The 16,673-nt window shown below is 38.1% G+C and overlaps 1 protein-coding gene across 3 annotated transcripts in view; it reads left to right on the plus strand.

Moving 5' to 3' along the window:
* The window catches only part of SPIRE1 (spire type actin nucleation factor 1), a 317,606-nt gene that overhangs the window by 173,572 nt on the left and 127,361 nt on the right, over nt 1-16,673 (plus strand). For all 3 annotated transcript variants that reach the window (XM_054587329.1, XM_054587328.1, XM_054587330.1), the window contains exon 6: nt 3,826-3,990. In XM_054587329.1, coding sequence (XP_054443304.1) covers nt 3,826-3,990 — 165 coding nt within the window. The remainder of the gene's footprint in view (nt 1-3,825; nt 3,991-16,673) is intronic.

Here is a 16,673-nt window from a genome sequence, read left to right on the forward strand (position 1 = left end):
ACACAAACCCACCCACTGGGAAATCAGCACCAGAAGGGACCAGCTCACTTGTGGGTAGCAGGGGAAGTGACTGAAAGCCAGGCAAGAGCCAAGCAAGCAGCATTTCCTCTCTGACCCCTCCTCCACGTACAGCACCACAACACAGCAAAGTAGATTGCCCCACTCTGGCCAATACCTAAGGCTCCCCCTCTTACAATGTACCAGGTACACCCAGACAAAGAAATATGGCCCAAATGAAGGAACAGATCAAAACTCCAGAAAAAGAACTAAACGATGAGGAGATAGACAACCTATCAGATGCAGAGTTGAAAACACCGGTGATCAGGATGCTCACAGAAATGATTGAGTATGGATGCAAAATGAAGGAAGACATGAAGACTGTACAAAGAGAAATAAAGAAAAATATACAGGAAACCAACAGTGAAGAGAAGGAAACCAGGGCTGAAATTAACGATTTGGACGAGAAAGAAGAAATAAACATTCAACCAGAACAGAATGAAGAAACAAGAATCCAGAAAAATGAGGAGAGCCTTAGGAACCTCTGGGACAACTTTAAACGTTCCAACATCCAAATCATAGGGGTGCCAGAAGGAGCAGAGGAAGAGCAAGAAATTGAAAACTTATTTGAAAAATAACAAAAGAAAACCTCCCCAATCTGGCAAAGGAAATACACACACAAGTCTAGGAATCTCAATAGTGTCCCAAAGAAGGTGGACCCAAGGAAGCACACACCAAGGCACATCATAATTACATTACCCAAGATGAAAGATAAGGAGAAAATCTTAAAAGCAGCAAGAGAAAAGGAGACAGTTACCTACAAAGGAGTTCCCCTAAGACTATCAGCTGATTTCTCAAAAGAAACCTTGCAGGCAAGAAAGGGCTGGAAAGAAGTATTTAAAGTCATGAAAGGCAAGGACCTACATCCAAGATTACTCTGTCCAGCAAAGCTATCATTTAGAATGGAAGGGCAGATAAAGCGCTTCCCAGATAAGGTCAAGTTAAAGAAATTCATCATCACCAAGCCCTTATTATAGGAGATATTAAAGGGACTTATTTAAGAAAAAGATCAAAACTATGAACATAAAATGTCAATAAATTCCCAACAATCAACAATTGAATTTAAAAAAGCTAAGCAAACAAGCAGAACAGAAACAGAATCATACATATGGAAGTCATTTGGAGGGTTATCAACTGGAAGGGGGAAAGGGAAGAAAGGGGGAAATCATGCAGGGATTAAGAAGTACAAATTGTTAGGTACAAAGTAGACAGGGGGATGTTAAGAACAGTACAGGAAATAGAGTAGCCAAATAACTTAAATGCATGACCTATGGGCATGAACTAAGAGGGACGGGATTGCTGGAGGGAATGAGGGTACCAGGTGGAGGGGGACAAAAGAGGAAAAATTGGGACAAGTATAATAGTATAACCAATAAAATATATATTTAAAAAAGAAAATAGGGTTAAAAAACCAATAGCTTATATTGTCTTATAAGCTAATATTATTTGTCATTTAGAATAATATTGATTATATAGTTTCCTTGTATAGGAGAATTCTAGTAGTATTGCTCTAGTGTATTTCTTCTTGGCTATTAAATTTTAAAATTTGTTTTCCTGGATATTAAAGCCAGATAAATAACTCAGGTGTTCGGAAGTTAGTAAGTGGCTAGTATAAACTTGAACTAAAAATTTAATTTGTTGCCTTACGGCAGCCTCATTTAAAAAGTAGCATGACCACTAACAAGAGATGCACTGACTTCAACGGAAGTTGTATTTGCCTCAATCACCAGCTTCTTTCTCATAGGACCGTTAAAATGAATTACCTAGAAAGATTACAATGAAATGAGGAATAGAATGAAGGAGAATCAGAATTTCTTAAATGACTGGATTGAAACATCTCAGAATATCCCTAGTGGAATAAGGGATAAATGGTAAAATCTCTGGTAATACACAGTGACAGATATGCATTATTTTATATAACAATCATGACTTTAATTTCTTAAAAGTCATGCACAATTTTGCCAAACAATCATACATAAAGAGTTGGCTACATAAAACAAGTCTGTTTTAATCGTTTCATAAATTTTATGTGAGTTATGTGAGTGATCATTCCCTATTTTATCTATTTTGGGAATTCCAAATTTTATATGTCAGGTTTTCTTAAAGCTTGAAGTCAAGAGAAGAGACAACAATTTTTAAAAGATGAGATTGTACTTAAGCTGGATCTTAAAGGAACATGGAAGAAAAGTAGAGAAGTTGGCACAAGAGCATTCCCAAAACTTAGAGAAACCTAAGTATTTTAGGGATATATTAGAATAACTTTAATGGCAGAAGGTAAGAATCTATTTTAAAAAGGATCGTCTTAGAAGACGGTCTAAGCAGGGGTGTCCTGCCCTCAGGCCACAGGCAGCCCAAGATGGCTATGAGTGCGGTCCAACACAAAATCATAAATTTACTTAAAACATTATGAGATCTTTTTTGCTTTGTTAGTGTTGATGTATTTAATATGTGGCCCAAGACAACTCTTCTTCTTCCAATGTGACCCAGAGATGCCAAAAGGCTGGACACCCCTGTATTGATAAATGTTAATGTTAAGTGCTCAAAATCTTTTTCAATAACAAATGGTAAACTTTCTTTTTTAATAATGAATTGCTTATGAGGACATTTTTGAGAAATTTAATCAGCTATTTTATATACACAATTCTTGATTTTTAATGTATTTAACCAGCTATTTGAGTGACTTAATATATTGATTTTTAATATATTGAAGTAGCTATTTGAGCCAGTTGTTAATTTTTTTAAACTCCAATATGTCACTTAAGTATCATATTGATTTACTTTTCAATGAAGTAGAGACTGACACCGTAGCTTATAAGAAGGAAAACAAAAGGTCTAACATGTAATAATATACATATTAAATATGTGTTATAAGTACTTCATATATACCTTATTTTCTTGAAGGGTATACTTGCTATTTGTAGATAAGAAAACTGATATTAAATAATTTGTTCAAAGGTAACATAAAAATTGTCAATTTTGAGGCTTTTCTGTATACAGAACACATTTTCTGTGAGGGGACCATCTCTGTTCTTCTAAACAAATTATGAAGTGCCATTTTCTTTTATTGATGAGGAAACCATGGTTCAGAAAGCTGAAGCAGCTTGCTGGATGTCAGATAGCTAGTTGGTGGTTATATCAGTTTGCCATAGTCACTGTAATGCTTTATAATTAAACACTACAAAATCATTGTGGCATTAGGCAATAACATATATTTAGCTCATGAGTTTGCAGATCAGCTGTGCTAACTCCACTCTATGTGTGTCTCATTCTTCTCCTGGGTGATCATGCCATTGGGCATCATCCAATCCAGACATGATGTCCCCATGGTGATAATAAAAGTACAAATGACAACCCATTGTGCATTTGATTTTGAAGCCTTTTGTCACATCATATTCATTACTATTCCAGTAGCCACACAAATCATATAGCCAAACCCAAAGTCACAGTGTGAGAAGTACAGTCTTCCTCTTTAGTGAGCAAAGCTACATAACAGTTTAGACACAAGGAGGCTTGAAGAACCATTAATGCCTACCACTGTGGATTAGTTAGGATTTATACCCAGGTGTTTAACTAGTCATAGTTTGTGGATTGCGTACTGGCCTTTGACCCACTTTGTAATATCCTAAAATTTAAGTTTTAAAATTGTTTTTGTTTTATTTCCTCATTGTTTTATAATCCAAGATCTTCATTTTTTCTGTATGGCTGTAGGCATTTATAGGAAACTAATAAATTCATTCATTGATGTCTCTCTACCATTGGTACTTTCAGGCTCGATTCTGGGTACAGGTGATGAGGGATTTGAGGAATGGAGTAAAACTTAAAAAGGTCCAAGAGCGGCAGTACAACCCGTTGCCCATTGAATATCAGCTCACTCCTTATGAAATGCTGATGGATGACATTCGATCCAAAAGATACACTTTGCGAAAAGTGATGGTAAGTAACAAACATGTTAATGTATTCAAATACTTATTCTTTAGTAATCTTATCTGTTGAAAATGTTCTTTTCAATACTATACTTCAAAAATTATTTTTTCTCATCAAAGTAATACATGGTTATTATAGAAAATTTGGAAAATATAAAAGCTCAAAGAAAAAAGTTAAAAATGTGTGACTCCACAAGCCAGAGAGAAAATTTGCTAACATGCTTGTGTATAATCTTCAACTTTTTTCTATAAATTTTATTTGGACATTTGGATACTTTGTTTTGTAACCTATTATTTTCACTTAACATATTATGAACATTTTTTCGAATCATTATATATTCAACATCATCATTTCTAAATGACTTCATCTTTTCTAGCTTATGGCTGTTCCATAGTTTATTAACTAATCAACTTGTATTCAGTTATCCGCACCCTATTTTTTGTAATCTTTTGTATGTAAATCTTTTTGAATAGCTACAATTAAATCCTTGAATTAAGTTCTTAGAAGTGCAATCCCGATTACCTCTATCTTTGAATATGTCCTGAATCTGACAACTTCTTACCCCCTCTGCTTCAGATGCCCTCTATTCCAAACCACCGTCATCTCTCAGACTATTACAACTGCCTCAAAGTGTTTTCCTGCTTTCACTCTTGACTCTTTTCAGTCTGATTTTTTCCAAACACAGCTAGAGTAAAACCACCTAAAAGTAAAATGTGATGTTATTATCCTTCCGCTGCTCCCCATGAAACAGAATAAACTCCATATGCTTATCTTGGTCTTCAAGCCTCACAGAGCCTGGTCCAGGTTACCTCTCATACCTCACCTTCTACCACCCTTCCTGGTGATTTCCCCTCATTTGCCACCCTGGTCACTGTCACTGTCTTAAAAGTCCCTCATATGTTCCTGCAGCTAAGCCTTTGCTGGTCTCACTCCTGGAGCTCTCTTTCCACACACTTCATTATTTGTCTCGTCACTTTTCAGGTCTGCCCAAATGTCCCCCCATTAGAAAAGTCATTATCCATGTATTTCGAAAGCTCACATTGCAATGTATTATCAGATTCACTATCTGTCTCCCTTACAAATAATAGGAAGATGAGTTCTCTCACTCATATCCCCCATGACTAGAGTATGTGCCTAATACATAGACAGATAGTTGTTGAATGAATTAATAAATTGTATCTACATTTTTGAGAAAATTTAATGAGTTTTATGTAAAATATTCTTAGAAATATTTTGTTTCACAATAAAGAGACTTAAGTAGCTGTTTGAACTACTTAACATTAATTTTAACATGCTACAATATTTATGCTAAATACCATGTTGATTCACTTTTCTTAATATATATTTTATTGATTATGCTATTACAGTTGCCCCATTTTTTTCTATCTTTTATTCCCCTCCACCCTGCACTACCCCTCCCCCCAGCATTCTTCCCCGCACTGGCCCTCCTCCCAAGGTTGTGTCTGTGGGTCATACATATAAGTTCTCTGGCTTCTCCATTTCCTATACTATTCTTAGATTCCCCCTGAATATTTTGTACGTACCAATCAGGCTCCTTATTCCCTGTACCTTTTACCTCATTCTTCCCCCTCCTCTTCCCCTCTGATCTCCATTTCTATGATTCTGTTTCTGTTCTAGTTGTTTGCTTTGTTTTTGTTTTTGTTTTTGTTTTCTTAGGTTCAGTTGTTGATAGTTGTGAGTTTGTTGTCATTTTACTGTTCATAGTTTTTTATCTTTTTCTTAGATACATCCCTTTAGCATTTCATATCATAAAGGCTTGGTGATGACGAACTCCTCTTAACTTGACCTTATCTGGGAAGCGCTTTATCTGCCCTTCCATTCTAAATGATAGCTTTGCTGGACAGAGTAATCTTGGATGTAGGTCCTTGCCTTTCATGACTTTAAATACTTCTTTCCAGCCCTTTCTTGCCTGCAAGGTTTCTTTTGAGAAATCAGCTGATAGTCTTAGGGGAACTCCTTTGTAGGTAACTGTCTCCTTTTCTCTTGCTGCTTTTAAGATTTTCTCCTTATCTTTCATCTTGGGTAATGTAATTATGATGTGCCTTGGTGTGTGCTTCCTTGGGTCCACCTTCTTTGGGACACTATTGAGATTCCTAGACTTGTGTGTGTATTTCCTTTGCCAGATTGGGGAGGTTTTCTTTTGTTATTTTTCAAATAAGTTTTCAATTTCTTGCTCTTCCTCTGCTCCTTCTGGCACCCCTATGATTTGGATGTTGGAACGTTTAAAGTTGTCCCAGAGGTTCCTAAGCCTCTCCTCATTTTTTTTGAGTTCTTGTGTCTTCATTTTGTTTGATTGAATGTTTATCTCTTCCTTCTGCTCCAAATTGTTGATTTGAGTCCTGGTTTCTTTCCCTTTACTGTTGGTTCCCTGTATATTTTTCTTCATTTCACTTTTCATAGCCTTCACTTTTTCTTCCATTTTGTGACCGTACTCAACCAATTCTGTGAGTATCCAGGTTATCCATGTTTTGAATTGTGCATCTGATAGGTTGGCTATCACTTTATCACCTAGTTCTGTTTTTGAAGCTTTGATCTCTTCTTTCACTTGATCCATATTTCTTTGTCTCAGTGCACCTATTGCATTGGGAGAGGCAGAGCCTTAGGTGTTGGCCAGGATGGGGCAACCCAGGTCACTGCATTGTGGTGCTGTGTGTTGGGGAGGAGTCTGAGATGGAACAATACTGTTTGCTCAGCTCTCACTGGCTTTTAGTCGCTTCCCCTGCTACCCACAGGCAAATTGGGTCCTTCTAGTGCTAATTCCCAGGTGGGTAGGTTTGTGTGTGTTCTAGGACCCTGTGGGTCTCTCCAACAGACCCTCCTGTGAGGCTGGGAGTTTCTCCTACTGCCGCAACCCCCACAGGTTTTTATAGCCAAAGGTTTTGAGACTTTCTTTTCCAGCACTGGAACCCTGTATTGCACAGCCTGTCTCACTCCCCAGCTATTCCTACCAGTTTATTTGCATGTAAATGTGGGACTGCCTGGTCCTCCAGCTGCCACCTCGCCTGCCTGGTCCTCTAGCCACCACCTTGCCGCAGTCCTCTCCACCCCAGGTGCCCGTCTCTGCCCCTCCTACCAGTCTGGGTGAATGTTTCTTCTTTATCTCCTTGGGGTCAGATTTCGATTTTCTGGCAGTTCTGTTTATTTTTTGTTTTTAAATTTGTTGTCTTTCTTTTGGTTGTGTGAGGAAACAAAGTGTGTCTACCCACACCTCCATCTTGACTGGAAGTCCCTCTATTTACTTTTCAGTAAATCTTTTTACTTATAAGAAAACCGAAGTTTAGAGTTTCTCAGTAACTTCCTGAGTTCAAACAGCTAGGTACAAGGCAAAATCCAGTTATCAATTTCATTTTGCAATGTATTATCCAGTTATCAATTTCATTTTGCAATGTAATGGCCCCAGAACCTGTGTGTTGTGCTATACACATATTGCCAACTTGCCTTCAAGATATACTGTGACAATTATTTACAACACAATAGTTTTACCTATTTCGTCACATTTTCACCAAAGTAGGTATCTTCTGGGTTTGATCCATTCAAGTGAGACAAAAATGCTCTTTCATTTTTTAAATCTGTATTTCTTTCATTGTAAGTGCATTTAAACATTTACAATTATATACCAGGTGTTTATATTTTTCTTTTTTTAACTTTAAATCTTTTTTTAAATTTTTCAACTAAAATTGACAATACAGTATTGTATTAGTTTCAGCTATACAACCAGTGATCAGACATATAACTTATTAAATGATCACCTGATAAATCTAGTACCCATTTGACACCATACATAGTTAGTAGAATATTATTGAGTATATTCCCTATGTGGTACCCTACATCTCTTTGACTATTTTGTAACTACCAATTTGTGCTTCTTAATCTCTTCACCTTTTTCATTCATCTTCTCAATCCCTCCCCACCCCTTGCAGGCATCAAACTGTTCTTTGTATCTATGAGTCTGTTTCTGTTTTCTAGTTTATTTAATTTGTTTTTTAGATCTATTTTGTCTGGGGTAAGTATTGCTATCCCAGCTTTTTGTTTGTTTGTTTCCATTCTCATGAAATATTTTTTTCCACCTCTTTAGTTTCAGTCTTTCAATTTCAAGTAAGTCTTTGACAGCATATGTAAGAGTCTTGTTTTCTTATCCATTGAGCCATATGTCTTTTGACTGAAGCACATAATTAATTTGCATTTTAAAGTAATTGTTGCCCTTCCTGGGTGGCTCAGTTGGTTGGAAGATTGTCCTGTACATCAGAAAGGTTGTGGGTTCAATTCCCAACCAGGCACATACCTAGGTTTCAGGTTCAATCCCTGGTTGGGGTGTATACAGGAGGCAACAGATGTTTCTCTCTCACACTGAATGTCTTTCCCTCTCCTTCTTCCTTCTCCTTCCTCTCTTTCTAAGATCAATAAACATATCCTTGGGTGAGGATTGAAAAAATAATTGATAGATGTACATTTATTGCCATTTGATTATTCATATTTTTTATCCTTTTTTTAAATTCCTCTTCTTTTTTAAGAAGAGCCTTTAACATTTCTTGTAATACTCGTTTGGTGATGATGAACTCCTTTAACTTTTTCTTGTCTGGGAAGTTCTTTATCTGTCCTTCGATTCTAAATGGTAGTATAATCTTGGTTATAGGGCCTTGCTTTTTATCACTTTGAATATTTTGTGCCAATCCCTTCTGGCCTGCAAAGTTTCTTTTGAGAAATCAGCTGACAGTCTTATAGGAGCTCCCTTGCTCTTCTTTTGCTCCTTTTAAGATTCTCGTTGTCTTTAATGTTTTGCATTTTAATTATGATGTGTCTTGGTATAGGCCTCTTTGGGTTCATCTTGTTTATGACTCTCTGTGCTTCTTGGCGGTTTTCTGTCATTATTTTTGTACATTGGTTTTCAATTCCTTGCTCTCTGTTCTGCCACCTCTTTGACGTGAATGTTGGTATGCTTGAAGTTGTCCTACAGGCTCTTTATACAACCCTCTTTTTTTCCCTGATTTTATTGGGTGTTTTCTCCTTCCTTATCTTCCAAATTGCTGCCTTGATCCTCTGCTTCATCTACTCTACTGTTGATTCCTGTAATGTATTCTTCATTTAATTCAGTGCATTCTTCATTTCTGACATTTTTAATATTCTCTATCTCCATTTTATATTTCCTGTGTTTTTTATTTATGTTCTCAATAATTTCATTTAATCTTTCTCCAAGTTCACTGAGCATCCTTATAACCAGTGTTTTAAACTCTACATCTGGTAGATTGCCTGTCTCCATTTGTTTAGTTCTTTCCCTGTAGTATTATTCTGTTCTTTCATTTGGGACATGTTTCTTTGTCTCCTCATTTTGGCAGCCTCCCTGTGTTGTTTCTATATTTATCTTCTGGGCTTCGTATAGTGACGTTTTGTAGTAGGTTTCTTTTAGGGCCCAATGGCACAGCCTCCTTGATCAACCGAACTAGGCACTTGAGGTGCATCCCCTTTCTGGGCTGTGTGCGCCCTTTTATTATAGTTGAACCTTGATTGTTGTTGTTACCTCAGTGGGAGGGATTTTCTCACAGACTGATTGGCTGCAAGGACCAGCTACAACCACCATGGAGAATCAGGTGTGCAGGGGCCACCCACTTGGAACAGGTCTTACTTGAGTGGGGTTCTGGTGCCTTCTGAGTTTGCCCCTTTAGTGTGTCCCTTGTGGAAGAGCTTGGGTGGTGCTTTAACATGCTGTGAAGCTGTGCACCAGATGCACTGGCTCTGGGGTCTCCTGGGAGGTACAGGCCAAGTTCAGCCACCACCTATGCCATGCCCAGGGCCACCCAGCATGAGCTACAAAGCAATTTGCTGCTGCTTATCCTGGGATTGAAGGTACCCAGGAGAGGCCAACCTGTGAACGAAGGCTGGCTTCCACCAGTGCCAGGCCTGGGGCCACTTAGAGAAAGGTATACACCTTGCTGAGGCTGTAAGCTGCTTGTTTGAGAGATTTTAGGAAAGTCTGAAGCGTGATCAGGATAGGCCATATGTATGGAAGAATCACTGAAAACAGCTTGGCTTGGGCTTGCAAGTTGGGTCGGGGGCAAGGGGGTCTTAGGGAATCACCAGAGCAGGGTGAACTGGTTTAGCCAGGTTGATGGAAGCCAGGTTGAGATATGGGGTCCACATGCTGACTCTGTGCAGGCCATGGGACAAGTAGAAACAATGGGCTCTACTAGTAGTTCTATCTAGGAGAAAACTCCCTGCAGCTCTTACCCCAATGCCAGACCACTCAGTTCCTCCCCATAAGTCCCTGGTGCCCCAGTGCTGGAGCTCAAACCAGGTGCATCCAGGTCCATGCATGGGCTCTTTAATAGGAGCACCTGGGACTCTAGGAAACCCTTCATCTCACTCAACCACAATCTCTGATGGTTTTTATAGCCAGAAGTTATGGGGACTTCTCTTCCTGGCACTTGAACCCCACACTAGGCTGGGAGCCTGGAGTGGGGTGGGACCCTTTGCTCCTCATGGGGAACTTCCATAGCCAAGATATCCCTCCTAATTTTTATCTGCCACATATGGGTGTGAGACCAACCTGTTCCATGTCTCTGCCCCTCCTACTCAGTCTCATGGTGGCTCCTTTATATCCTTGTAGGACTTCTGTTCAGCTAGGTTTCGGGTGGTTCTGAATAATGGTGGTTCTGTAGTTTAGTTGTAATTTTGATGTGGTTGTGGGAAGATGCAAGTACCACATTTACCTAGCTGCCATCTTGACTAGAATCTGTATTTCTTAATTTTATTTTAGTTTAACAAATCTTTATTAGCACTTTCCATGTGCTAGACACTATTCTCAACTCTGGAAAAAAAGAACATAATATAGTCCTTATTCTTACAATGCTAACATATGGTGGGAGCCACTAGACAAGCATTTACAACAGAATGTGATAAGCAATTGTAAGGTGTTACATGCCCAAAAAAATGTCAAAAGCCAAGAAATAATGGAATTTGACACAAGAAAACAACAAATTTTGCCATAATTTGTGTACAGTATGGAATGTAGGGAATTGTTGAGGGGTGAAGTTGGTGGCTCAGGGACAGTGCAGAATGTGAGAATAGAGGACAACTTGGGACAGAGGCTGAGAATCCTTAGTGTTTAAGAGATGAGGGCAGATGAAGGGAGTAAAATAAAGACAGAAGAGAGAAAACAAGGTCATCAGCAGAAGTGGGGTCACACCTGCAAAGGGGATGCAGCTTTTCAGGAAGGTGGAATGCTGTTTGAAAGTCAGATAAATTAAGCACTGTAAAATGTTTAATAGGTTTAGCAGTATAGAAGTAACTTCTTTCTTGTATCAAGTAAAGGAGTATAAACCGGATTGTAGGGTAGGAGGTGAGGAAATGGAAACAGCCTGAATATATGTGCCTCTTTTAAGACATTTTTAAAAGGAAATCAAAGAGTAGCATCTGGATGGGTACATGGGGTTGAAGAAAGTTGTCCTGTTTTGTAATATGACTTTTTTTAGGAAGGACTGTAGGGAAGGAGAAAGTAGAGAAATAGAAGCTGGAAGTGAAGTTTGATAGGTGGGGGTGCTTTGTACAAGTCGGGAGGGTCAGGGGGAGGAGGAGCATCTGCCTTTGCTTAGTCACCTCCTGACCTCCTTTCCCCATCTCAGGACAACCACTGCCCACTCTTCTTTGCTTGCTTTCATACTTTAATACAAATATTCCTTAAGATTTGTCTCTTCTAGAGTTCTTTCACACTTTACACTTTCTCCCTTACAAACTCCTGAATTTGGTTATCACTTCTTCAGATTGGTATGACTTCAGTTCCAACTCTCTCTCATGTCTTGAGTATGTCAAACTGTCTCCTGGGCATCTCTGCCAGGATTTCTCAAACCAAATATATTCAGGATTGTTCTCAATATTCTGTGTCCCAGAGTTTGTTCCTCTGTCTTGGTCATGTAACATCATCATTCTTCAACTCACCTGGGCTAAAATCTTTTAGTATCAATGAGATCCTTCCTTTTTTGCTAGCTTTTAAAATGACTTTTAGTCAGTCAAATTCTTTACACTAAATATAATTGTGTGTTTCACATTTTCAAGGAAAAAGATATATTTCCTGATTATAAAAATAATTGTCACAATTTTTTTTATTTATTTACTTTTTTAAATACATTTGTCTCTGCCTCCCCCCCACCTCTTTCCCTTGCCCCCTCCCACCTTCCCTCCCTCAGCTCTTCCCCTTTGGTTTTGTCCATGAGTCCTTGCTATATGTTCCTTGACTTTCCCCTTCCCTTCCCTTTCCCTGCCCCCCGCCCTTCTCTCTTGTCTCCGTTGATTTCTTTTCCTTTCAGTGTTGCTGGTCATATTTGCCTTCCATCTTTGCATTGTTGGTTAGGTTCCGCTTATAGGTGAGATCATATGGTATTTGTCTTTCGCCCCCTGGCTTATTTCGCTTAGCATGATGCTCTCCAGTTCCATCCATGCTGTTGCAAAGTTTAGTACTTCTTTTTTTTCTTTCTGCTGCGTAGTACTCCATTGTGTATATGTGCCATAATTTTTTGATACAATCATCTACTAATGGGCATTTAGGTTGCTTCCAACACTTGGATACTGTAAATTGGGCTGCTATGAACATTGGGGTGCATAGGTTCTTTTGTATTGGCATTTTGGTGTTCTCAGGGTATAGTCCCAGCAGGGGAATCGCTGGATCAAAAGGCAGTTCCATTTTCAGCTTTCTGAGGAAATTCCACACTGCTTTCCATAGTGGCTGCACCAGTCTGCATTCCCACCAACAGTGGACTAGGGTTCCCTTTTCTCCACAGCCTCGCCAGCACCTGTTGTTTGTGGCTCTGTTTATGATGGCCATTCTGACCGGTGTGAGGTGGTACCTCATGGTGGTTTTGATCTGCATTTCTCTGATGGCTAGCGATGCAGAGCATCCTTTCAAATGCCTCTGGGCCCTCTGTATCTCCTCCTTAGAAAAGCATCTGCCCAGGTCCTTTGCCCATTTTTTGATTGGATCGTTTGTCTTCTTGGAGTAGAGTCGAGTGAGTTCTTTATATATCTTGGAGATCAAACCTCTATCTGATGTATCATTAGCAAATATATTTTCCCATACGGTTGGCTCCCTTTTCATTTTGCTGATGTTTTCTTTTGCTGTGCAGAAGCTTCTTATTTTGATGAGGTCCCACTTGTTTATTCTTTCCTTTATGTCCCTTGCTTTAGGAGACATATCAATGAAAAAATTGCTGCGTGGGATATCTGAGAGTTTCCTGCCAATGTTCTCCTCGAGGACTTTTATGGTGTTGCGACTTCTATTTAAGTCTTTTATCCATCTTGAGTTTATTTTTGTGTGTGGTGTCAGCTGATGATCCAATTTCCATTTTTTGCATGTAGCCGTCCAGCTCTCCCAACACCATTTGTTGAAGAGGCTGTTGTTGCTCCATTTTATGCTTCTGCCCCCTTTGTCGAATATTAGACGCCCATAGAGACCTGGGCTTATTTCTGGGCTTTCTATTCTGTTCCACTGGTCTATGGGTCTGTTCTTGTGCCAGTACCAGATTGTTTTGAGTATAGTGGCTTTGTAGTAGAGGTTGATGTCCGGTATTGTGATCCCTCCTACTTTGTGTTTCTTTCTCAAAATTGCTGCGGCTATTCGGGGTCGTTTATGGTTCCATATAAATTTTTGAAATGTCTGTTCTATTTCTGTGAAATACGTCATTGGTATCTTAATAGGGATTGCGTTGAATCTATAAATTGCTTTGGGTAGTATGGACATTTTGATGATATTAATTCTTCCAATCCATGAGCACGGTATATGCTTCCATTTATTTGTGTCTTCCTTAATTTCTTTTTTCAATGTTGTATAGTTTTCTGCATACAGGTCTTTTGTGTCTTTGGTTAAATTTATCCCTAGGTAATTGTCACAGTTTTTTAAAACTTTGATATGAAGGTTTGTTACATAAAAATATAAAGTAGAAATCCTCTGTAGTCAGAACACTTAGAAATGACTGCTGTTAACCCCTTTTTCTGTACATATACACACAGTTTTTCTTTCCATCCTTTTTCCTTCCCTTTTATATCCAGTTACTTGTTAGGTATCTTTTTGCATCCCTCCCTGCCTGTATTTCAGTCTCCTTCCAAACATTTCAATACTTTATATTGCTACTAGATTAATCTTTTTGAGGCCCGGCCTTGATACTATTGTCCTATTTCTTGGAAAGTGTGTGTGTGTGTGTGTAGTTCTATGAAATTTTATCATGTTAGAGTCATGTAGCTACCATCACAAGATACATAACTGTCCCAATGCCACAAGTCTCCTGTGTGCAGTCCCTTTCTAACTGCATCATTTCCTCTTGTTTCCTCTCCTTAACTACTGATCTGTTATCTATCTACTTAATTTTGTTACATAAATTACTTTATAGAAATAGAATTATATGGAATATAGTTTTTTGGGATTGGCTTTTTTTATTCAGCACTCATTCCTTGAGATCCATCACAATTGTATGTATCAATCATTCATTCTTTTTTGTTGCTGAGTAGTAATCTATATGCATATACCCTAGTTTGTTTAACCATTCACCTACTAAAGGACATATAGGCTGTTTCCAGTTTGGGGCTATTACGAATAAAACTGCTATGAACATTTGTATACAGGCTTTGTTTTGTTTTTAATAAACCTGAGTTTTTGTTTTTCTAGGATAAATGTCAATGGTATAAGTATGTAGTAAAACCACCAAACAGTTTTCTGGAATGGCTGTATCTCCATTCAATTTACAAAGATTTATTTAAATTTTATTTAGAAAGATTTCTCTATATGAAGTTTTATGCCAAATATTGATGATATAAAGATGATTCATGGTCCTATTCCCGCAATCTGGTTAGGGAGACCAAAAATGATCAGTGAAAGGGTGGGTGTAAGATAATAGATGGGGCAGCCAACTTTTTCTAAATATGTTAAGGGTGGCTCCATTGAAAAATTATTTTGTGGTTAGAATTTGAAGAATGAATAAGATTTGACCAAATATCAAGTAATTCAAAAGGTCATGCCTTCCTACACGTAGAAATGATAGGACGCTGGAAAATATGTTTAGGTCTGGATGATGAGCAAAAGGCAGCCAGGCTGTTCCTGAGAGGAGGGCTGGGCTTTTTGCATCAAACCTCTAGAGACTGAATAAGGTGTGTCTGCTCAGTGTCTGGCAGTGTTTTGCACATCCTCTGTCGAATGTGCTGGATGACTGCTGACCCCATTCCTTTCAAAGCCATCTGCACTCACCACAGACAAGCATGTATACGGCTGTGGAAAAAGAGCAGAGCTTATAGCTTAGCGGGCAAATCAAATGCTGTAAAACACTAAGGAAAGAATTATAGGGACTTTGGAACCTCACGAAAGTAGATCTCCAATTTATGGGCAGCAACAAGGAGCATTCTGTGATCTTACATGCAGGAGGTAAAATGGTTGGAACAGTAAGGGTATGCATTTAGAGTGATGAGGCCATCAGTAAGTTTATGTGCTTCAACCTCATCTTCAATAACTAACATGGTAATTATACCCAGTTGCAATACGATTGATTTTGCACATATTTTCCAAAAACATGTTTGTCTGTTTACATGTTGAGTGTAGAAAAAAATTTTAAAAACATGAATAAAAGCAAAAGTTTCCAAAATATCTTCCACTTAGACCATTTGACATCTTAATGAAATTCTCCTTCCAGACTCCCCCCTATTTATAGACAGACAAATTATTATACACAAAGGAAATCATATTGTAGGTACTGTTTTGTGGCCCCTTTCACTCTATAATTTCCTGTGAAGAATGAATGCAGATGGTCTCTCTCTTAAATGGCTGCACAGTGTTTCCTTGTATACATAAATTGTGACTTATTTACCCAAGTCTCAATTCATAGACATTTAGATTGTTTCTAGTTTTCATTTTTTTAATCAGTATTATGGTGAATATCCACTTACAGACATCTCATTTCATTATCTCATTGGTTTAAATTTCTGTTAGTGAGATGGCTAGATCAAAGATGGACAGATCAAATGTACATTTTAAATTTTAATACATGTTGCCAAATTTCTCTCCAGAAGGATTATACCATTTTACAATTTAGCCAACAATGTAAGATACTTCCTGTTGGCAGTACTGGGCATTGTTATCTTCAAAAATGTCAATCTGTGAAAATTTTATCCTTTCTGTTTGAGTGAGCACTCAACATAATCTTACGTAATTTTCTTTATCCAGAGGGAATTATTCAAAAGTTTGTATCAATTAAAATAAACAACTGTTGCTGCTTCTTAATAGACTATTAGCATTTCTCTTGGACTATCACTGGTGTTTTTACCTATCACCCTTGATGTTGCTAAATCATTTTATTTTTATCAGTAATTGTGCTAAATAGTTGTCAGGCTTACCTGATGTTAAGAGTTACTTAGGATACATTCCTCTTGTAGATACTGATTTAACAGGTCTCAGCCGGGGTTTGGAAATCCGAATGTTATCAAAGCACTCTAGGTGAGGGTTAAGATCATGTATTTGAGAAATTAAGGTATGTGATAGAGTGACAAATAACTGCATCCAAGTTGGGAAGGATTTACAAGCCTAAAGAATTATTTTTCTGCTGTGGTAAATTGAAGACTTAAAAAATTTCTTATATTTTTCTTCTTTTCTTTCTTAAGGTAAAGTTTACATAAAATTACCCATTTTAAAGTGTACAGTTCAGTAG

This window comes from Pteronotus mesoamericanus, unplaced genomic scaffold (assembly GCF_021234165.1).
Source record: "Pteronotus mesoamericanus isolate MK-2021 breed Mesoamerican mustached bat unplaced genomic scaffold, CSHL_Meso_final scaffold_118, whole genome shotgun sequence".
NCBI classification, from domain to species: domain Eukaryota; kingdom Metazoa; phylum Chordata; class Mammalia; order Chiroptera; family Mormoopidae; genus Pteronotus; species Pteronotus mesoamericanus.